At 36.8% G+C, this 24,067-nt stretch overlaps 1 protein-coding gene across 4 annotated transcripts in view; it reads left to right on the forward strand.

The window, feature by feature from the left end:
* Positions 1 to 5,155: 5,155 nt before the first annotated feature.
* The window catches only part of IFT88 (intraflagellar transport 88), a 42,103-nt gene continuing 23,191 nt past the window's right edge, over positions 5,156 to 24,067 (forward strand). Inside the window, exons 1-18 of one of the 4 annotated variants that reach the window (XM_054272291.1) lie at positions 5,156 to 5,410; positions 5,972 to 6,065; positions 7,060 to 7,122; positions 7,250 to 7,306; positions 8,136 to 8,189; positions 8,558 to 8,621; positions 8,698 to 8,767; positions 9,591 to 9,681; positions 10,760 to 10,864; positions 11,918 to 12,020; positions 12,666 to 12,780; positions 12,879 to 13,110; positions 14,657 to 14,727; positions 15,412 to 15,498; positions 18,032 to 18,131; positions 22,437 to 22,523; positions 23,127 to 23,313; positions 23,899 to 24,007. In XM_054272291.1, coding sequence (XP_054128266.1) covers positions 5,976 to 6,065; positions 7,060 to 7,122; positions 7,250 to 7,306; positions 8,136 to 8,189; positions 8,558 to 8,621; positions 8,698 to 8,767; positions 9,591 to 9,681; positions 10,760 to 10,864; positions 11,918 to 12,020; positions 12,666 to 12,780; positions 12,879 to 13,110; positions 14,657 to 14,727; positions 15,412 to 15,498; positions 18,032 to 18,131; positions 22,437 to 22,523; positions 23,127 to 23,313; positions 23,899 to 24,007 — 1,685 coding nt within the window. In that variant the 5' untranslated portion in view covers positions 5,156 to 5,410; positions 5,972 to 5,975. Of the gene's footprint in view, positions 5,469 to 5,971; positions 6,066 to 7,059; positions 7,123 to 7,249; positions 7,311 to 8,135; positions 8,190 to 8,557; positions 8,622 to 8,697; positions 8,768 to 9,590; positions 9,682 to 10,759; positions 10,865 to 11,917; positions 12,021 to 12,665; positions 12,781 to 12,878; positions 13,111 to 14,656; positions 14,728 to 15,411; positions 15,499 to 18,031; positions 18,132 to 22,436; positions 22,524 to 23,126; positions 23,314 to 23,898; positions 24,008 to 24,067 lie in introns of those variants that run through there. The other 3 variants (XM_054272289.1, XM_054272290.1, XM_054272292.1) reach the window with 3 other exon arrangements.

Genomic DNA, 24,067 nt, shown 5'->3' on the forward strand with positions numbered 1-24,067 from the left:
CCCCCGGCCGCAGCCCCCAGGTCCCGCCCCCCCGCTCCCCGGGCACGGAGAGAAAACGTGACGTTTAATATGTTTGATTAATATTAAAAAATATATTAAAGTATAATACATCCAGGAAATACTTTTAAGTTTTCTTGTCTTTCTCAAAAAACCTAACAGTGGAAAAACAATACATTCGAACCCAGAATAAAGGTTTGATAGTTACTGATGAAGTTCAGTGAACTTTTGGCTATCATTTGAAAGTTTGTTCAGCTTCTTCTGAACAAACTTCTACTTTCCAAGAAAAAGAAATAAGGCTAACATAATAATTTGGTACATCTGCCAGCTCACTGGCACTTTGCTAATTCCAATCACATTCAACAATGAGATGGAGAAGTCAGAACGATATATTCCTAAAGGCTTCGTGAAGACTGCTCAACGGGTAGCAGATGGAAAACCAAACTATTTATCTCCTTGGCTTCCTGACCTTAACACCACCCATGTAACCTGAGATATGCCAGTAGCTGGGCAGTGTTAGTGGAACCAAGTGGCAGTAAATTGGGCCATGGGAAGATTTAAGGCAGTGGGACAGAAGAGTGTAGCTTGCTGTGCCAGTTCTGCTGCTCAGGGCTTATGTAGGCTGCCGTAGAAAGCAGCATTTTAACGTTTTAGCATGTACCAATTTTGTTCCTTTGAAGACTAATTCAAAATGGTATGACTTGGCACATGTTCTAAACACAAAGACCTTTGTATAGACAGAGCATAACTGAAGCAAACAATGCATACTTTCTTTGTGAACTCGGGTTTTTACCTCAAAGAAAAAACGGTAGTTCCTAGAACATAAAAGTAATGTCACCTGGGCTTGAGAAAAAATGGTCTTCAGAACAACTTTACCATCACTTCCATTTAGAAGTATTTATCAGTTATTTTAATACTGACTTCCTGAGACGTGTATTTATTTGACCTCCTGAGACTTGTCATCAGCAATAGACTAAGAGACAAAAGCCATTGCAGATCTACAAGTGGATTCAGAGAATTAAAAGTTCCGAGTGTTACTGCAAGGGTTTTAGAGCTAATCACAGCTGTGATAAAAACAATTACAGGGCCTTTTAGTTCTGGGGGTGAATAAAACAAGTCTATGGCAATGAAATGCGAACTATATTATTGTTATTGTTGTTATTATTGTTGTTATTATTATGATCCATATATTAATGACAAAGCCCCATAGCTCTGCATTACTTAATCAAAACTAGGGTATGACCACAGTACAAGTTTAATTTTTGTGTAATAGCAGAAGAGTTTTAGGCCCAATTCTTGCAGCGACCACAAGTTAGGGACTGTGATTCTCCTCCCTCTTCTACAATTCACATGGAAAGGATAGAAGGTGCTGTAAGCCCAGAAACATCAAAGACCATAACCAACCAATAATATGGTGAAAGGACTTGGGCTCCATTAGGAATGAAATGTAGGGCTTGTACTGGCACCAGGCATGCATTCACCAGCGTATGTATTCTTTCTTCAAAGCCAAATAGGTGTAGAGGCAGATTTTACTTGTGCTGGGAGCTGCACAGTTGATCCCTCTATGGTTTTAGTCTTTTCCTATGGAATATGCTCCTCTGCTGCCCCATGGGCAGAGCTGAAATCTGCTACTGGCCACAGAGGGGTGGATTTGCCGCAGGGGAGAAGCAGGATAGTATAAAAGGGTCGTGTAATAAGCAAGAGGAAATAACTCTCGCTAACTCTGAGCCTTGGTGACGTGTAATATGTAGGAGATGTGAATTCCCCTTGGAGAAAATAAAGGAATGGTATGCTTTTAAAATACAGAGAGTGCTAGCCTAAGCTTTTAGTGTGGAATAATAACAGAGGCATAGTTCACATTTGTTAAGTATTAGATCTGTTTAATATATCACTTGTTCACTAGAGCAACCAGCAAGTACATTTATTTGGTAATGGACTATGATCTGTTGCTACTACGTTCCTAATGGTTCATGAAGTATAATGCCTTAAAAAGATAGCTTTAATTTGTCACTTTATTGCTGTTCTGTAGAGTTCTAACTAATGGTTTGCATACTGTGTTGTAACTAGTGGTTGTATTGAAATGATATTACAATTAAAACTATAATTTTAATTATTGTTAGCAGTTCGTGCTGTTAATTTGAGTGGTCTTTCAAAGTGCAGATGGCCTGATGCAAATACTATCAATATTGTCAAAATTCTGATTCCTAAAGAAGCAATCGGAAGGAATAAGAAAGTAAACAGTAGCAAAGTAGATACTACTAAAGCACAATTCAGCAAAACTATATAGAATTATATGGTTCAGTAGTAAAAATACCTGTTAAGAAAATGATTTTCCTGTTGCAAATGCATTTCAAACCCAAACTACAACATGTGGTACAACAAAAAAGGGCACATGGTGTGATCCTTGGGGTGTCCTGTGCAGGGCCAGGAGCTGCACTTTGATGATTCTTGTGGATCCCTTCCAATTCACACATTCTACAGTTTCATATACATTACTTGTAACATATGTATCATTCATAATGAGGTTCTTCCATTCACTTTGTTTTCAAATTGTATGCTGACTAGATGCTTTAGTTCCGTGAGGAGCAGTCAAATGCAGCTTCACTGTTTCTGACAGTCGAGCTGGTTGAATGGTTTCTGCATGACAGCAGGTAATCCCAAAACCTGGTCAGTCCAGAATTCAGTACTAGAAAATTACTTTTTTAAAGATTACAGTTGGAGAAGTACATTTTCAAATCAGAAAAACAGCAATCAGTGTGTGATCAGATGAACAACTCTACTGGCAGAGCAAGGCTAAGGTACACACTAACAGCGATTACAAAAGGTACATACTAACAGCAATTATAACAGGCAGACTGTGGCCAGTAACCCCTGAACCCAAATTAGTAGGTGCTGGAATAGTTTGTCTGAGTCCTTATTTGCAAAGTTACTACAGAAAAAAGACAGATTCACCATGTATTGAAAGGCAAAGAAATTCCTATTTCAGAATATAGCTTCATGGTTTCTTTAATCTGTACTAAATTTTCACTGAATTCTCTCGATCGGGTACTTAATGTCTTGAATAGTGACTGAAGGAAAACCTCATCAGATTAGCAGTTTGCTTCAGCTGCACAAGTGTGTAATTTGATGCAGTCAGAGGAGTAATCCGAGGAATTTAGTGATAGTCGTGGTTTAATCCACCTTAAAATGATCAGGAATTTAAAGCATACAATGCTACTAGGACTAGAGTAGATACTAAATTTACTATTTTGGGTTTGTTTTTTTTTTTTTTCACTTTCTAGGTTGCCCTCTGGATTTAGCCAATAAAGACAATTACATCATCTTACACCATTACAGGCTTTCTTACTGTAGCATCATCTTGTTAGATGAAGTCTTATGATCACAACCCATGAGTAAGGCCCTGTGTTGCCACAAAGGCTCCTGAGATTTTGGGGGTTTCTGTGAAATCTTCATGTATTAAGATGTATTTATACTTCATAGCACCAGAAAAAAAGAAAACAAAAACAAAACAAAACAAAACAAAAAACCAAAAAACCCAAAAAACCAAAACTAAACCCTGTCGATTGACACAGCTTTTCAAAACATGAACCAAGTCATTGAGACTCATAATCTTGTGAGTATGTCAAAAGTAGCAGCTGGAATGCAAGGTCTCAGGACCTGGGCCAGGGCATGTTCCCAGGATGGTCAGAGTCCATCCAGGCCAGGGCCCCCTTAAGTCTGAATGTATACACCCAATTTTGGAGGGTAAGGAAGTCTGACAGTAGGAACATGGTCAGATTCCAGGGCTGCCTTGGCACCACCTCATTTACAAATCAGATGCACTGCCTCCTTGACACAGTGCCTTCTTTTCACTGCCCTAGAAATTTGGGTTGAGAACAGTGCTGGGCACCAGTATGCCAAGGTCCCCAACATGGACAAGCCGGATAGCAGAGCTAGGTCTATTACCACACAATCTATTGCTCAGGTACATATTAATGCAGTTGGGGACAATGAGAAAAATCTAAAAATCACAGGTTCAATGTATATGAGGAGTCACAAGCAGAAAAAGAGGGGCTATAAATGTACATATTTTTCTTATGCTTAAGTTTATGATTTGTGGGAAGTAATGCAGCTGAAAACTTTTCCCACCCTAAGTCTGTCATTCTGCAAACTACTTGTACTCCAGAAAATTCAGGTATAAAGACTCTCATGACCAAAGGTCGCAAGCCTCAAGTTTCTGTGTGAAAGTGGTTCATGCACGGAATGTGAACAGGTTAATGCAGGAAGTAAAAATGTCTTAATAATTCTTTATGTTATCTTTATTTCTCTTGTTGGAAGCCAGAGTAGAAAGACCTTTCACTTGTCCTCTGCGCTTATCTCGTCAGAAAGGACTTTGAGGCTGAAAGGTGAGCAGCAGAAGACTCTGACATTGCATAATGTGCACAATCCCTGACCATAAAAAGGGTGTTCTGACTGTATTGCATATTGTCTTTTGAGCTTTCTTATGCTATTGGCATAAGGCAGTAGGGGTTACAATTGGTTTCATAAAATGTTTTCTCTCTCAAAAATACTGTAGGCATGTTCAGAGATCCCTTCTCTATTCTGTTTTCCATTTAGGCATAGGAGACTTTCTCTAGAGTATAATGATTTGCCGTGGGCAAATCAACTGACACTTGTCAGGGTTTCAAAATACCAAGAGAAAGTAGTAAAGATGTCAGGAAGAATCATCTTTTTATAAGACATTAAGGATTTTTATTTTTCAAATTTAGTTTCAGAGGCTATGGCATACAGGAAGCTTTAACAACTTTTTTTTTTTTTTTTTTTAATCGAGCCTTTTAGTTTTAAGAACACATTTCTCAGCTCATTGGAAGAAAATCTGACGTTTTGGATTGCGACTGGATTGGAAACGTGTCCAGGCATTTGACGGACTTTTCCTGCCGTTTACTTGGCAGGAGGGGCCGCTCCCCGTTTCCCCGAGCGCCGAGGCCCAGCCCCCAGCCCGCCCCTCACGGCGGCACCGCCCGCCCCTCACGGCGGCACCGCCCGCCCGCCCGGGGCCCCGGCTCCGGCAGCGCCCGGCCCCGCCCGCGGCTCGCCCCGCCCGGCCGCGGTGCATGCGGGGAGCGCCGCCGTGTGCCGGGCAACGCCGCCCGGCCCTGAGCGCCGAGCGGGCCGCGGGCTTGCCGAGGGCGAGTCCCGCCCGTGCCCTGAGCCGCCCCCGCTCCGGGGCTCATTGCCGGGTCCCCGCTGGAGGAACCCGCGCCGGGAGCGGCTCGGCCGCGGGACACCGCGCACGGCGGGGAACATCCTCTTCATCCTCCCGCTGCCGAGGACCGTGCGCTGCGACCTGGCTGAGGCTTGCTTGCTGAAGGGCATGTACTTCATGTTATCGATGAAAGCAAACGTTGCCTTCCTGAGGTTTTTGTGAGAACAGGTAGCCAGGCAAAGTGAGACGCCTCAGTGTGTGCCCTCCGTGAGTGAAAAGCCACCAGGTGAAGACACCCTGTTAGACAGGGAAATATTGGTGGAGAAAGACTTTGGAACCCGGGCTTCCTTAATGCTAGCTTTTAAAACCCGTTTTAATTGAAATGGCTTCATAACTGTAGCTATGTTGATCCTAGAATGCGGAAGGGAAGCTTTAAAGCAAGATTAAATACCTTTCATTAGACTAACTACTATGGTTTGGCCTATAAAGACTAACTTTATGAGTTGTCTCAAACATGAGTTAGCTGACAGTGGAAAGATACTATTCTAGAAGTAGTAATTCAATTACTTATTATTATAATTTAGTTTCAATGATAAATACCTTTAAAACAATTTTCATAAGTGATATAAGTATAAACAAAAATATAAATCCATGAAAAGGTGCCATTTCATATTGTTTATAGGTGAGTCCTAGTTTTTATGACTAATCAAACTACTGCTTATATTTTGCATTTTAAAATATTTATATAAAACCACCAAGATAACATTTGGCATGTTACATGTTTCACAGAAAAATGATGCAAAATGTGCATCTGGCTCCTGAGAATAATGAAGATGATCTCTATTCTGGCTACAATGATTATAACCCCATGTTTGACACAGAGGTAAAATATTTGCTATTTCCCATCTTTCCCATACATAGGATTTCAACTTAGAATTTTAAGATAAGAATTTATGGGTACAATAATATACAAGTTTACAACTTCTTTGAAGTGAAGTTTACTTTATTTAGCAAGAAACATCTGAAGGTTTCAGGATCTTTTTGAATAGTTAATTCTTTGGTAGCTTTCTATTCCAAATAAGCACTTGTGCAGATCTCAACAGATCTAAGATGCTGTAATGTAAATATAAAGCATTTTTGATGTATAAAATCATAATTATTTGTAGGCACATTCAGCCTGGTGTTTCCCAGGCTGTGTGCAGCAGCAAGTTTTCTGACAAAAGAGGCTCCAGAGTGGTCAGTAGGTCTTTGGTTTCCTACTGTGCTGCTGCTGGAGGGGCTTGCATTAAAAACTGGAATCCTGCAGGTCTCTGTGCAACTGGGTAGAGCATCTGGGATGTCTTAAAGTAGCCCTGCAGAGCACTTTTGGGTAACTGCTGGTTTGGTGCAATTGGGACACTCCAGTGATGTCATTTGGTCCAAACCCACTAGCAAGACTTGGCATCTTGTGTGAAATCCCAGTACCCAGTCAATGGGAGTTGCTGCAGGACCTGAGGGACATGAGATGTTTTAATGTCTTGCATTGCAGTTGTTAATGTGAAAATTCAGAGAGAGTGTAAGTATTTGATAAGAACATTTGGATGGGAAAAGAAATTCGTGTTGTATTTTATGACTTTAGCTCTCTTTCCTCTGTGTTTTTAGAAAATAATGAGTTTTTACATTTCTTAATCTAAATAACATAAAAGATCAACAAATAATTTAACTGTAATTTATTGTCAGTAAACCCTGTTGTTCAAGTTGTTCAAACCCTGTTATCTTCAAGTATTTTGTGAAGAATTTTTGATTTTTTACCAATCTGCTACAGTAGTCTGAAGGTTGTGGAATTATGAGCTGGATGATGTGGTTTTAAAAGGGGTTAATGTTTTTATCTTTTCTAGGATTTAGAAAATGATGTAGCTTTTCAACAGGCTGCAAGAACAAGTCATGGAAGAAGACCCCCTGTAAGTACCTTTTAAAACACTGAGCATTAATGTAGATCTTACTATATAGAAACACTAATAATTGACACATACAGGTTTTAATTGGTGGGTTTTTTTTGTTTGGTTCTTTTTTTTTTTTCCCACCCAGGTGACAGCCAAAATTCCTGCTACATCAAGTCCAAGACCTCTAGCTACTGGATTTGGGGCAGGTTTTTGTTCTGTTGTATCCTTAACAAAAATGTTGTTTACAAAATATAAATGTACCATTTAATTTCATGCACAAAATGAGCCCTTCTAAATTAAGAATTTCATTCCAATGAACTGCATCTGTTAATTGGTTTTAATTTACAGTTTTGCACTTGGTCAAGGCATGGTTGCTGGTTGTTTTTATTTTCTCCTGAACCATGCTGCAAATCTGTGCTGCATAAGGCATTAGAGTCCGTGGTATTAATTGGGTTTACTTGCAGGGGGAACTGAATAGGTTGTTATTTGGGCTTGGGAAAGTTTTTTGGAAGTTAAGGTGAAATCAAGTCTTGAAGAATATGGGCTATGAAACATCTCTAGTTGAATCAGAAAAAATTGGTTGTGTTCTTAGATGTATTGATAAAATAAATCTGCACGAAATTGTAATTTAAGAGATTAATACAGTGACAGATTATATCAGCTCTACATAGAACTTTACTGAAGTATTTTATCTAAATTACTTGTTCAATTTCAAGGCAGCAATTTCAATCATTTAATAATGGAAAGTATGCTGTCTCAGATAATTTTCTATGTACTTCTTTTTAAAAGAGCTGATGGAAGTATCCAAATACATGAAAAACCTTTGTTGTGAATTTGTGATAACTGAAGCATTCAACATCTTTGTCTGCCAGGAACTGGCAGTATATTGCATATGAGTAACATAAATGGGAACTTTGCTATAAACTTATGTGAGAGTTAGCTCAATTTTAAAATTTAGTGTTGAGAAGATAGTATGTAGGCCTCTTATGCTTTGTGAATGACAATTTTAAACAACTTACTTATTTTTGTAGTCAAAGGCAACTTTAACTTCATCTATGGGACGACCCATGACAGGAACTATACAGGTAAAGCTTCCAATATTTACATTTTCTATTCATTTGGAACAATGAATTTTTCTGGTAAGTGTTAGATACTAGTATTTAGAAGTTCATTGAATTAATACATATTACTACACTTTTAATTTGTTCTTTTTTGAACATAGTACTGTCAGAAAGCATGAGGGTAGTGATGTGTGTTTTATTTGAGCACAGATTTGGAAGCAATAACAGTGTAGTAGTTTCTAACACTTACTGACATGCAATGAACAACTTATTGTTAAAATAATATATATGGAATATTTTAAATTTATGTATAAGATATGTAATTATGTCTGTATTGTCTACCACATAATTTTTACTGAGTTTATTTTAATATATCTTCTTCTTTATTTGAGGATGGGATTTCTCGACCAATGACAGCAGTGCAAGCTGCAGGTTACACTAAAGCAGCTGTGAGAGGTATGGTTTGTAGAAATCACCAGCTGCCACAGGGAGATGTTACTTTACAGTTTTCAGTACTCTGTCAATTTTTCAGGTTCTTCATTTGATCCTCTTGGCCAAGCAAGAGGTCCTGCTTCACCTCTGGAAAAGAAAAATTCAGACAGGTTTGTTTGGTTCTGCATTACATTCTTTCAAAGCATTAACAGCAACAAAAAAAGCCATGCATAGAGTTTAAAAACATCCAGGCAGTTACAAAAACCTTGATGGGCCAAACTCTGAACTTGGTGGAATAATGCCACAAACATTTGTGCATGTGTTTGGCTGCCTTTCAGGAGCACCTGATCTCAGTGATTTCTGGTTCTGACTCGCTCAGAAGTTTGGGTGTAGCTGTTGCCACACAAATGAGCTGAAGCTTGCAGACTGGTGCCAATGTTGGGGAGTTCGCTCACAAAATCCTTGAGTTTTCCAAACCAAAGTTCTGTTCCTCAAACAGCTGTACAGAAATAGGGAATCCTATTGAAATGTTTGGTTATTTAGCAGTGGAAAAAGTCTAGAAGAACTACAACTTTTTGTTATAATCTGCATTTGCAAGCAGTGCTTTAGAATTATGTATGCAAATAAAGGTTCAATTAATTGCTTTTAGTGTGATATTTCCTTTCATTAGTGTTTGATATGAAAGCTCATCTGTTGTTTTCTAGTTACTTCTCCTGAACAAATTTGATTTGTGAAATTTGCCTGTCTGTACTGTTCTTGTAAGAGGATTTATGTTTTCTTAGGTCTCTGTTCTCAAATTAAGGTGTGAATGTGATATCTTTGGACTATCTTCTCTAGGCATAGTTTCACACAATACTTTCTTTGATGAGAAAACCAGTTAGTTGTGACATGTGATATGTCATTGTGTTGTTTTATTGAGAATATGTGTAAAAGCTTAGTGTTTGCAGTTGCATTACTTTAGTGTTAATCCTTTTATTGTTATTTTTATTTTAGTTTGGAGGAGAAGATGAGGCAGTTGGAAAAAAAGGTTAATGAACTGGTTGAAGAAAGCTGTGTTGCCAATAGCTGTGGAGACTTGAAATTGGTAATTTTTCTGACTTTCACTTAATTTCTGCTGTAATTTGTATAGATAGATGTTTCAAAATTACTTGTCATCAAATGTTTAAAATTATTAAAATTATTTCAGTTCTAAATTTATTATACTCTTCTAGTCTAGTGATACTTTGCTTTGTGGGGAAAAAAGGTAGGAGCTCTATTTCTGGCATATACATTTGTTAAGATTTCAGTGTTGCAAAAATTCCCTTCTGCCTGTGTCCATTGACCTCTTCAGATGGGTCTGATGGATTAGTTGTACTGGCACAGTTCTGGATCAGGCTATCTAGCATTTGATGGTTCCTTTGAATGATCATAGTTTGCCATGGATAAGGAACATTTCCAATGGACAGTTTGAAGGTACTTGTTCTGTTATAGGGGATACTAGAGCATTGTTGTGCTGCTGAGTAGTGGCTAATTAACCAATCTATTTTGTTAGTTTTTCCTGAGCCTCTTGCATGCATGCTCAAGAATGCTCTTGATGTCAAAGGGGTTGTTTCTTATGTAAATTCTATCAGACAACTCCAGGGGTCCCATAGGATGTTTGTTTCTTACAAGTCTAGCAGAATATCCATTTTCCTGCAAAAGTCATCAAAGTTGTGAACTCATTATCTGTAAAATAGCCAAGTTTGATTTGCCTCTTATCATAAGGACTAGGAATCAAACTGTATCTTGAAGTACTTCTTCCACCACTGGCTTCCAGATAGCCACCTTGAGTAGTAGCCATTACTTTCTTAATCATTGTACCCTTGTGGAGGCACACAGGACTGCTAATGGCACTTGCTACACCCAAAGTGTTCCTTGTGCAAAGGATATTGACACCAATCTGCAGAGAATTATAATTGGGTACATAATTACACAGCTAAGCAGACTTAGATAACTGTCTGTCTGCTTACTGCTAATTAAAACCTTTCAGTGAGTTATAGTGCTTTTTTCAGGCATTTGGTGCAGTCTGTAAGCCAAAGAAAATAGACATGAGTGTATTCTCTTCATACTTGTTTTGAATGTATTTTCATCACCATGAGTCTGTAAGATTCAAGGCACTGTTAAATTCTAGTATTTTGTCTTAGGCTCTGGAGAAAGCAAAAGAAGCTGGAAGACAGGAAAGAGAATTGTTGAGACAACGTGAACAAATCGCTCCTCCAGAAAGTATCAACTTAGACCTCACTTACACAGTAAGTGCTTAGAAACCTTCAGTGACTGAAATGTTGCTAAAAAAAAAACACCTGAAGGTAAATGTCAGTGTTTCCTGAAGTGTATGTGTGTCTGTGTTGTAATGCTCCTGGCAGTGTACAGAGGGGATCCATTCATGTCATTGAGTCCATTCCCATGCAATCTCAAATGCCAGAGAAACCACGGAGTCTACATTAAGTGGAGAAGAATTTCCATGAATATATATTTCATTTATTTATTCACATGTAAAACCTGCATATCAAAATACAGCAGATGCAGACTCTGTATTTCAGAAATAAATAGCCTAGAGAGTCTAATATGCCAAGAGGAGAAAGCGAAACATGAAAGATAAGATACTGCCTTTAAATTGAACCATAAAATGACTGGGCATGTGTTACATTAAATAGGATATAATAATATTTCTGAATCTTAAAGCAGGTATCTAGATTTACACTCTGGTGTTCAAATAATAAACTCTTTTTTTCTAAGAAAAAAAGCATGCAACATTCATAAAAATGCTTGGAAGATATTTAAATTCATACTCCAATAGTGCTGTAGAGACAGTTATTAACAATTGATATATTGAATTAGGCAGAACTGGTAATTTATTTTACAATGAAGGTCAGAGTAAAGCTGTGGAAAAAATGCAGAGCTATTTTACTTGACACCAACAGAACTTCTGTTGTGAAACAGCAGTTTGGAAAAATTCTCCCCTTCTAAACTGAGTGACCATGGGCATTGGGACCATTTTCCACATGTTGAGAGTCATAAATTACACACAGCTTCTGAGAATTATCTTGTATGAATTTTTATTAATAACCTTGCATTATAATACTGTGTTTACTTAGGTCTAAGGCCCATGTAGCATAACTTTGAATGCTAGTAATTTATGTACAAAAATAAAGGAATTCTCTGTAATAAGTAGCTTTTAAATTTGTTTCCTCTATATCAATTTGCAAGAACAAAGGAACATTAAAGATGGGAGGCTTACAAGTGGTAAAGACAGTAGTTGCAAGGTAAAATTAACTTGAAATCTGTCATTCCAATTTTTATAGGTTCTCCTCAATCTGGCCAGTCAGTATGTTGCTAATGAAATGTATGCTGAAGCACTGACTACTTACCAAGTTATAGTGAAGAATAAGATGTTCAGCAATGGAGGTAGGTTGTAACCCAAAGTGAATTAAAACTGGCAGTCAGGAATTCAGAGTGAGGACTGCATCTGCATGGTGCTGATACTCAGAGAATTCAGCCCTCATGTCTGTCACTCAGACTGGATGACAGATATTCATAATCTCTGACTTGGAGAGCCAAACCACATTAAATTATACTGACTCATGAAGTCTTTTCTTTCAACAGACTAAGCTAAACATAAAGACAAATACATAATTTTCTCATGTCACACATGCTATGTGGTCTTCTCTATTACTATTTTTTTCTCTTTTGACTTGGCCTTTCCCTCCTGAAAGCTTCTTTTAGTATTTTGCATATCTCTGAGACCCCTGCAGTGGTTTTTTTCAGAGATGCTTATTTGAAGTTTCTTCCTGGAGAGCTCTATAAATAATCTCCACTTCATCCCTCAATTCAAAACCAGAATATATCTTATGTAGTTCTATTCTAGGTTTCATCACTACTTCATCTTCTCTCTCATCTTCTCTTGAGTTAAACTCAAAGAAGGCAGTTCTGTGCAGTGCAGCTTTAAAGGGACATTGCTATCCTATAGTGCAGACAAATTTATTAAGGTGGTGTTCTCTGTCTCTTTGAAACACTTTTAAAATGTTGTAACTCATTGACTCCTTTTGATAGGTATACTGAAGGTAAATATGGGAAATATTTACTTAAAACAACGGAACTATTCCAAAGCTATCAAATTCTACCGTATGGCTCTAGACCAGATTACTAGTTCCCACAAACAGATGAGGTGAGTTTCTTCTAGGAGGCATGCTTATGAAGTACAAGTTTTGAATACAGTATGATTTAGTAGTTAAAAATATAACCTAAACCTGATTTCTTACTTAGGATAAAAATAATGGAAAATATTGGAGTTGCATTTATTAAAACTGGCCAATATGTTGATGCCATTTCTTCATTTGAAGAAATAATGAACATATCCCCAAACCTGAAGGCAGGCTTCAACCTGATCCTATGTTACTTTGCTATTGGAAATGCTGAGCAAATGAAGAAAGCCTTCAAAAACCTCATCGAAGTTCCCTTGGAAGTGGATTATGAAGACAAATACATTTCTTTAAATGTAAGTTTGGAAAAATTAAACTGTGTCTTTAGTAAATCAGGAGAAAGAGGGAGAGATACTGAATGCTTGGACTGTACTGAATATGGAAATTGATGTGTATTTAAGTATCTGAAATGACTTTTTTACCAGCATGCATTTAGTGTGGCAGTAGTGCTCAGATGTGTAAAATAATGAGAGAATATTGTAATCTCTGTTTCCTCAAAAGAGATGATGTACATGAAACCCACACCACAAGATTGTCATCGTAATGATTTTGTTGAAATTCATTTGGGTTTACACAGCTCACTAACTGCTTTACCATCTTCATTTATATAAAATTTTAATAAAATATTTATAAGGTAAAATAAAGGAGCTAAATAATAAGTGGGTTAATGCAAGTTTCCTCAAGTGAGTGTTAATAAAACTTGTAAATATTGTAGTGTTATTTTACAGAAGAAAACTATAGTGACATTTACGGATGTTTATTTTAGTCTATTAGACTTTGCTGGAAACTGGACTTCCTTTGACTTTCCATGATGCTGAAGAGAGGAAAAAATAGTTAATAGGTTTAGGGTCACTCTTAGAAAAATCCTCTATAGAAAGATCAAAGCTTTTATCTTCTAGCAGTCTTTTTTTCGGTGATGCAAATCTTTCCGTTCTAAATATCAAATACATAACTAATCTTCAAACTGTCTGCAGCTTAACAATAGCTGTTGTTTCCTATTGTCATAGCATAAGGAAATAAAATTTAACATACAAAGCATACAGATGTATTTATTGATATACATATATTTTAATACATTTTATATAATTTCTTATATTAGAAATTATATAAGAGTAAGGATCATTTAGCCTTTGGATTAATTGAGGACTATATAAGATCATTCATTGGAAGAAAGCCTTGAGACTGCAGAATTTATTTCTAAGGGTAGGCAAGCTATGGTTTTAACACACCTTACAAGTTCTCTATTTTTTTAAGAGGTCAGAGAAAAGATCACAGTCTCCTTCTGGTCTTTATTTTGCATACATCTATTATCTGTCCCAAATAAACAAGGAAGGGGTGGATACCTAACATACATAATTTCTTAACATACATATTTCTTAACATAACATGCATAATTTCTTTTAGAGCTAACAGATGTGTGATAGAAACCATAAGATGATCATACAAGTTATTGTAACAAGGAGGTAGCACAAGTCCTCATCTGCTGAGTACCACAGCAGTTCAGCAAATGCTTATTTTTAAGTGTGAGAATATTGTCAGTGTGATCTGCAGCCTTTCTGGTCTGATACACATGACATGAACTACATCTGTTAACAACCTTAATGTGAGCTGTGACAACACACATAAGCAGAAAAACAATATTGAAGTAGTTGTAACACCAAATTTCAGAGTATACACTTAGAAAACTACTTTGAACTGAAGCTAGCTTTTGCAAATGTAGAAAGTAAGTGACATAATAGACTATTTATTTTTTATCGATTTGTGTTTGCAGTCATATTGTCTATAAAAGAAGTAAAATGTTTGTATGCTGGTATAATTTGCATTTGTTTTGTCCCCTTCCAGGATGATCTACATACAAACCTACTGATTGAAGCCATTAAAAATGACAGTTTAAGTCAAATAGAACGTGAGAGGTAATGGTGGACTCTGTTCTTTCTTGACTTTGGTGCCATGAATTTTAGCTCCAAGGAGGATTATCTGTCTTGTCACCTGTCCACAGCTCTTGTTACAAAAGTGTTCTCCCAGTTCTTAGGAAAGAACATGCTCAGAAAAAACAGTTGGATCACTCAGTTCAGTGTACTGCCCTAAAGCAGAGTATCTACCCCAAATGTTACAGGGTACACTGCTTAAAACTTGCAGTGTTTGAGATTTTTAAAAAATACAGTTAGTGTGCAGTGAAAGGAAAACAGAAAAAACTAAGAGCTTAATCACAATGCAAGGGAATAGTGGTAACAGGGAACTGGTTACATTGACTTCTGAGATTTGTACTGAGTGCAGGAGGAAGCCAGAACACATTTTGTTTTGGTTTTTTTTATATACTTGTTTTTGAAATGGTGACATAGAATTGAATGCAGATATAGAATGGTTTGGGTTGGGAGGGGCTTCAGAGATGATCTGGTTCCAGCGTCCCTGCCATGGGCAGGGACACCTCCCACTAGATCTGGTTGCTCAGAGCCCCATCCAACCTGGCCTTGAGCACTTCCAGGAATGGGACATCCACAGCTCCTCTGGGCAGCCTGTTCCAGTGTGTCACCACCCTGACAGTGAAGAATTTATTTCGTATTTTGTGTCGTGTTTTTGTGGTTTTTCCCCTTTAGGAAGTCCTTGGCAGAGGAATACATCATGACAGCTGCTAAACTCATTGCACCGGCAATCGAGACATCTTTTGCAGTAGGCTATGACTGGTAAGAGTCAAGTGGGGCTTCTTTTTGTCTAAGCTGTGTTAACTCTTGTGCTGGTTATGAAACCAGTTCAGAGGTGGAAGCAGCCTGGAAAACACAATTCTCTGTGCATCTGAAACAGCAACCAGGCTATTTTCAGTTTGCCTCCTAACACAACAAAGCATTAGAGTGTGTTCTGTCTTAAAAAGTAATTTATCATCAAATGTCATCTCTTAATTACACATTTTGTGGTGTTCTGAACTCACACAAAAAGTTCCAATTCAAAACTGAAAAGATTTTAAAAGTCTCAGCAGACAAATGCTATAAGGAAGGCAGTGATGGCTAGCCTTTAAGGTTGGGGATGGCATAATGAAGACTTGGAGTGCTTAAGAATTTTGATTGCTTCATAGAGTTGTTATATAAAATACTGGAATCTAAATTTTAAGAAAGATTTGTTTGAATTTCATTTATGAACTTAATGTTTATGAATATAAACTTAATCTACCATTCCTTAAAACGCTTACGTAACTGTACACAGTGATAGGCTGCTGACACAGTTCATCATTTGGACTTTATTTTTCAATGTACAGCTTAGCTTTTGCTTTCTTTGATATTTTCTACAGCAGAATACTCTTCTCTTTAAAACAAATTCAATTAGACACACTTCCTATAATGACAGTATAAAAATTACTAGCATAAGTTTTTCAAAATTTATTTTTAGTTTTTTATTATAAGGGTTACCTTTGATATTTTTTGTATTTTAATAGCATTGGAGAATAATATGCATGCACATTAATGTTGTGTATTGCAGGCACAATATTACCAACATATATGTTAGTGTTTGGGCAGTGAATAATGTTTGATGGGAAAAGAGGATTGTCCTTTACCTGGGGATTATGGCCCGTTAGAATTATTCTCAAATTTTGCAGGTCCTATAATTATAATTCACTAGGAAAGCTATTTATACTAACAGGAAACAATCTCTCACACAGACATGTATTGTCTGCTTGAGTCCACAAGGTGGTGTTTGATGGTTTAATAATAATTATAATCTTATAATTTCCTACTTCTGCCATTCTGAATTATCAGGATTCAAATAATACGTCTTGTGAAAAAATAGGTTATTGCTTTCTAATTTGTTAGCATTAGCAAGTCAGATTTGTTTGCTCTGTGTCTTGTATTTTGTTCAGAAAAACCAGAAAAGGTTGTCAGATACTCAGTTTTCGTAGTGCTATCCACAGAATACTTGTCATGGAGTAACACATTCTCAGATGTGTTCTGGCTAATTGAACAGCTTTTGCTGACATTTGTGGGATAGTTTTTTGTGTATCAGGACAGATTTACTCTTTGTTGTTTTAAACTGAGGTATTCAAGCCCAAAGAAGAAGTTTAACTGGCAGCTTGAGCTTAGTTTTTCTGATTATAAATTTTATTATGGGTCTTCTGAGTATTAAGTGTACTTTCAATCAAATTCATTTTATTTAGAGAAAGAAAGTGGGGACAAATACTCTTCGGAGTTCGTAACTTCCTACTTAAAATGTGACATATTATTGGGACTATTCTGTCATATTTCATAAAGAACAGTTGGATGGTCTCATTGCATTTTATGGTTAAAAGATGTTACAACTGACAGGTGAAAATGCTTTTTTGATGTTGCAAAGACATCTGTAATAAAAGAAGAAATTACCAATTTTTATTACAACATTTTCTCTAACTTAAAAGGCATTTGTCTAAAGACTGTCCATGTGCCAAACCAAATATAACACCAGGCAGTTTGTTGTATTAAACTTCTGTTGGCAAAATAGCCAATTACTAAAAGGAAAGAAGGTGACTTTCCACCAGTTAAAAAATAGTGGAAGGTGTTAAGGAAGCATCCCACAAGTTGTTCATTTACTGTGCCTATTTTCCAAATGTTTGAGAGACCAGGATATGCATACAATAAATAAAGGTCTTACTTAAATGATCAGGCAGCTGAAAGCAGATCACACCAAACCATGGAAGGTGGTGGCTGTGAGTGAACATCCAAACTGTCTGCTGCCTTCTGCTCTGCACTCTTTTTGCAGAAAACCCTAAGCCACAACCTACTGGGGAATGGCCAGAAAGAGACTTATTATTATGACTTGATCAGTGTTATGATGTAGCTCAGGGACACAGTCTGTAATCTCTGGCTTTGTTCACTAGTATTTTTATAGGTTAGGTAATATATGCATCAGGAGATGAAATTTGAAAAACCACCTTATAGAATGTAGCCAAAGAAAGTGGTTTGAAAAATAATTTTTATCAGTTTTTGACATCAAGCATTGCTCAGTGATAGAAAATAAAGTGATATTTAGACAGCTGACTCAAAAGAAACAAGTTAGTAGAGATACTGTAATTAGGGTAGGTTATAGGACTGGAATATTCTTACAGGTATTTTTAATCAGAGTGCTCTTTGCCACTGTGAGGAAAGATTACCTAAGAAAACTCACTTTGGAAAGCAAATTGTCTGAAAAAAATGTAACTTGGAGGCATTTGCATAGATGCATTTTGTTTGTCTCATGGCTTGCTTTCTGTTGCAGGTGTGTTGATGCAGTGAAAGCTTCCCACTATGTGGAATTGGCCAATGATTTGGAAATAAATAAAGCCACTACTTACTTGAGGCAACAGAATTTTAACCAGGTATAGTAACTTCTCACATTAGTACTTTTCAATACTGTATTTGCCCTTTAGTACTTTTCAATACTGTATATACCTTTGTTAGCCACAGGGGTTTTTTTTTGGCAAGAGAAAGTGTGATTTATGCAAATAATAATTATTTTGATGCTGATCAGTAAAATAACTTTATAAAAACACTGGCAAGAGACAAATTTCATCTAAATGAAATTTCTGCAGTGGAAGTTAGAGTGGATAAAGTGCATTTCAAAATCAAAACACCCAAGTGTAGTTTTCTTCACTGAGTGTCCCAGCTGTCATTGCAGTTAATGGAACTCAGGTCAGTACAGTCAATAGAGCCTAGAAAGCCTTTGCTAATCAGCCTGGGGGTGTTTTCATTAATGTGAGCTGAATCTTTCTCTCAATTAGGTTGGCTATAGTACCAGAATACATGCAGCTGCACCTGCTTTGTATAGTTACTGTTTATGCTCTGGTATTCTTGCAGCTCCCCACGTGCTACAGCATTCTCTAAAATACTATAAATTGTCCTTATACTTTAGTTGGCTCTTCTGTCATTCCATTACATACAAGGCTTGGTTTGGAATAGGAGTAATTAGAAAAAAACTTCATCTGAACAAAAACAAACTCAAATATCTGAAAGGATTTGACAGGTTTTCTTTTAAAATGCACTGGCTGGTACATTTAGTGATAGGAATGCTTCATAAATAAGAAGGAATAGAGCAATCCCCAGCTGTGCATGAGTGGCAAGAATTACAGTAGATCATATACAGCAAAATTAGAACTGAAGCTGTGGATACCTGTTATCCTCTAAGGTCATTCATATTCCCACATCTTGGAGGGATACACACAGGGCCACATGCTTAACTTCAGGCTGCTTTTACTTCTCATATTTAAGCTTTTCTGGTTTCCTGAGCAGCTCTTGCTCTCCCTGTCTGCCTGTCCTCTTCTCCTTCCCTGTAGGTACAGCAAGAGAGTTATCCTGTATTATTCTGCATGTCTGACTATTGTGGTTTAACCCCAGCTGACAACTAAACCCCACACAGTCACTCACTCGCTCCCTGCCCTGCTGGGATGGGGGATAGAATCAGAAGAGTAAAGGGGAGAAAACTCATGGGCTAAGATAAAGACAGTGTGATTGATAAAACAAAAGCTGTGCACACAAGCAGAACCAAGGAATTCATTCAGCATGGGCAGGCAGGTGTGTTCAGCCATCCCCAGGAGAGCAGTGCTCCACCATGCATAATGGTGACTTGGGGAGACAAGCAGCATTGCTTAAATATCCCCTCTTCCTCCTTCTTCCCCCACCTTTATATGACACCTCTACCTGGGAGGTCTGGGACCTCCCTTTGATCAGCTGGGGCCAACTGTTGTGGCTGTGTCCTGTCCCAATTCCTTGTGCACCCCCAGTCCACTCACTGGTGGAGTGGGGTGAGGGGCAGAAAAGGCCTTGGCTTTGTGTGAGCCCTGCTTAGCTAAACCTGTGTTATCAACAGTTTCCAGCACAATCCCAAAACAGAGTCCCCTACAAGTTTTTATGGAAAGAATTAACTATCCCAGCCAAAACAAGCACATTGAAACCTTTTCTGAGATCAGGAAGCAGTTTGAGAGTTTGCAAAGATTTGGGAAAATCTGGTAGCTTTACTGATGATACCTTTTGAAGGGTGAGAATGTTACAGGTAGGTAAAAAGTCCGATGATCTCGAGAATTTATTGTTTCAATGGCAATTTTTTGTGATTTCCAGTTAGTGTTCAGTATAGGTTAAAAAAAACTAAAATCAGTTCTCAGAGATAAAATGAGGTACAGAGATTGTTGGTGTTTTGTGGAGTACTTCAACGGAGGGAGAGGGAAGTCTGTTGGAAGTTAGGAGTAAGGGGAGAAGAACCTTTTTACTTGGATTATGTGACAGAAGACCTTTATCCTGCACTGGAACCACTGAACAGTAGAGTGGGGCTGCAAAGTGGTGATGGCAGAGCATCTTTCTATTTGTTTTGTTCTAATAAAACTGCAGCTGATATTTACATTCATCCTGCCTGTCTGTTGTTCATATACTTCCTAACTCACCAACTGCTCAACACACCTTTGGCTGTATAACAAGAATGGAAACTTTTTGAAATACTCAGTTCCAAGACTGAAGTTTTATTGCATCTTTTTAAAAAAACAAACAAACAAACAAACTGAAATAGATTTCTCCTGTTACAACAATGGGCTGTATGGGTTCATCATAATGATTATATTATTTTAAAACAGTCCTTGCAATTAAAATATAAAATAAAATTCAAAGTAATGTTACCGCATTATGTTTAATTGTGTGTATAAAATACTTTGATTTTTTTAATATCAAAGAAAAACTTTGAAAATTAATTAAAAAATAAAATTCTGCATGTTAATGATGCATCTTCATAACATCTCTGGCATAACATCTCTGCTGGAGTCAGACAAACTGCTTTGAAGTTTAACTTCTATAACCAAATAATTTAGATACACTGGAAGCAACTCACAATGAATAGTTTGGACAGTCTGTGTTTTGATTGTTGAACCTAAGTAATTGTTATTGTTGGGATTTAAAAGTTAGAATTTCTTTAGAAATTTTTAAGTGTAACTGATGATGCAGTGCTACCTTACAAGGACATAAGGAATATTGCCTATGGATTTTCATCCTCATAACTGGGGGCTCATCCTAAGACTCATAATTGCTGAAATGGTTCAAGAGACCCACAACATAATTTACCAGTAAATAAATTGAGTTCAGAATTGTGTGAACTTTTTGTTATACATGAAAAGGGCATTTCTGTCAGGTCTTTATCATCCAAGTTGCCATTTAGCAGTACAAGCAAAGGTAAATAAATCAGATACAAGGAGAAATGGATTTTCAGAAAGTAACTTTGAACTGTAAAGCTCTAAATGATCCAAAAGTTAATTCCATGAAGAAGCAAATCTTTGCTTAAGAGTACCTCAGATATAGTAGTGTTACATCTGGAAATGTTTGGGATTATTCCCTTCTTAGAGAAAATCATAAACATATATATATAAAAAGTTTAAAAGTATAGTTACAAGTCTTACATTTCTGAGACCACAAAATCTAGAGCCTAACTTTTGTAATGTGCTTTTCTTGATTGAAATTGGTATGTTTTTAAAAAATTTTCTATTAGAAGAATATTAAGATCATTAATAGTTCATAGTTCTTGGGTAGGATGTAGTTGACTGAATCTATGAACTACACTTAGCTGTATATATTTTGTCATTTTGCACATCATTAATGCACTTACAGTTTTTGTGTAGAGTAACTGTGAAAACTGTGTATGACAGACAATTAAAACTTCTCTTTATGTTTGTTTTGGCATTTGACATACAGTATCATGCCTTTGCTTTGATATGTAAACAGCAGCTTAATTTCAGGCAAAGGAGGAAGGAAACTTTTGACTTGCTAATGTTGGTGGTTAAATTGTGGTTGCCACATCTGTGTTGTAATAGATGATGGAACTGGGCTCACTGTGATATTCTAACAGCTTATGTTGTTAATATAAATATTTAGCATAAGGGAGATAGGTTTATTTAGTAATTTAGTCTGCAGTTACAAATGTATTCCATAGTCAATGAAAAGGAAAAGCTGCCTTTTATATCAGAGGGATTTTTGTAGTTTATTTGCTATAAATATGCTCCTTTTTTTGTCTATAAACATGTTTATTTTGAAGTTTATGAAATTTAGTTTTTATGTTCAAGTTTAAAAAAAAATCTTCTAGCCTCAAGTTTCACATTTGAGTACTTCCTAAACTTAGACAGTTGTCATTTTGTTATTACACAAAACAAAGGCACATTGAAATCCAGTCCTACCCTATGGTGTGTATTTTTTTATATAGTGTGTTCTTTTTTGGATTTTTGATAAAGGTTTTATGTCAATTCTTTAGTTTTCACTTAAAGAACTAGAAAAATAGGCATGAGAATTTTCATTAGTTGACTAGATTAAATCAAGTCATCTAACACTGCATTTTGTACATACAGAATTGTCAGATACCTGTAGTTCACAGTAGCCTTATCTAATCTAAATTTTGGATAGGTAATAAATAGCCAATATTATTGAAATATTGTGATGAAAATTAATATTGTATAAATACAGTATTAATTGTAAAGGTACAATTTTGTGTGTACATGCTCAGAAGTGCGTGTTACAAGCTCTAGTAATTATCATGTATGTGAGCATATGAGTTGATAATTTCAGCTGTTTGTTACTGTGAAGTTTGTCAATGCTTTCTGAAAGGATTTTGGAATAAGTTCACTTCAGTGTGGAGTAAGTTGTTTCCAAATTATTTCTAGGCACTGGAGACTTTGAAAATGTTTGAAAAAAAGGATAGCAGAGTAAAGAGTGCAGCTGCAACAAACCTTTCATTCCTTTATTATTTGGTAAGTGTTTCCTTCAACAAAACCAGTTAAGAACTGTGGTTTATGTAGCAGGCTCTGTATTTTTGTAGCAATTTCTGTGTCTGCCTAAATAATCTCTGTAAACAAGAAGACACTGCACCTTAGAGTAGTTATTTTGGAACACCATTGGGAATTTGGATCAGATCCCTTTGGGTACTGTTGATGGGAAGCAGAGTGAGTTTGAGCCCCAGGCCACAGGAACATGCTTGCAGTTGGATTTGTGCAGAAGCTCAGTGGCTGGATTTAAAACATTGGCCCTGGGAACCCCAGCTGAACTTCAGAAACACGTGAAATAGGTAGCTTAGGCAGGTCTGTTTGTGTATGAAGTTTGTAGGATATGGATTTTTAAAAATTTTTTTTTTAGTAAATGCTACTTTATTGCAACAGAGAAAGGTTGCAGACTGAATGGGACAGGGTGGCCACTTGAAAGAGATGATCTACCTTATGCAGATATATAAGAAGTATTTTAGAACAGAGTAATGGGGTTGTTTTCCATCCTCAACCCCTGAAATTCCTGGAAGAAGCCACAGCTGCAAGAAAGTTACTTGACAAATGACTAATACAGTGTTTGTTTTGTTCATGTAGGGGAATGAATTGGAACAAGCAACTAGCTATGCAGATTTAGCAGTAAATTCTGATAGGTACAATCCAGCAGCTCTAACTAACAAAGGAAATACTGTTTTTGCAAATGGAGACTGTGAAAAAGCAGCTGAATTTTATAAGGAAGCTCTCAGGAATGATTCCTTATGCACTGAAGCACTTTACAATCTTGGTAAGTCACAGGTGCTATTGTGATTTAGCTTTTGACTGAAGGTAACACTAGTGTTTTTGAGAATCTGTCTTTGAAAGTTTTCTTGTAGAAATATGTGTGAATTATTATTATTTTATCAAGTTATTTATGTTATGGCAAGGTATTAAATTTTACTACCTGTCTGTTCTGCAAAAAAAAAAATCACAGTGTTAACAACATAATTAGTAATTGCAGATGAATAAGTTACTTTGAAGATTTTCATACTACCCACTAAAAGGATACCAGTTTCACCATTATCAAGCCATCAGTCATTCTCCTCTAAAAGCCTTGCCTTTCCCTCATTCATCTTGTTCGAAAAATGAGATTACATAAGTTCTTGGTCTTTGATTGGGTTCATGTTCCTTGTGTTTATCAGTTTGGTAGGTCATGCTGGCTGATAACAGTTCTGTGCATGGCTCTCACAAATAGAGAGTCCTTTAAAGTCAAGGCAGGTACGCTGCCTCCAAGTACTGTGTTTCTATTTTGCTTTTCTTGGTTATCCTTTCAGTTAATATACTGAAGTAATCTGTTTCTCATTATATTAATACTGTAATCTTTATTTTTTAGGTTTAGCTTACAAGAAGTTAAACAGGATAGATGAAGCTTTGGATTGTTTTCTGAAACTCCATGCAATCCTTCCAAATAGTGCCCAAGTCCTTTACCAGCTAGCAAACATGTATCTTTTTCTGAGTTATTATAAGGAATAGTGGTTTTAGTAAACTCATTTAATCTGAAA

The sequence above is a fragment of the Melozone crissalis genome, unplaced genomic scaffold (assembly GCF_028551555.1).
Source record: "Melozone crissalis strain CALT ecotype California unplaced genomic scaffold, PUWL_Pcris_2 ptg000013l_1, whole genome shotgun sequence".
Taxonomy (NCBI): Eukaryota; Metazoa; Chordata; class Aves; order Passeriformes; family Passerellidae; genus Melozone; species Melozone crissalis.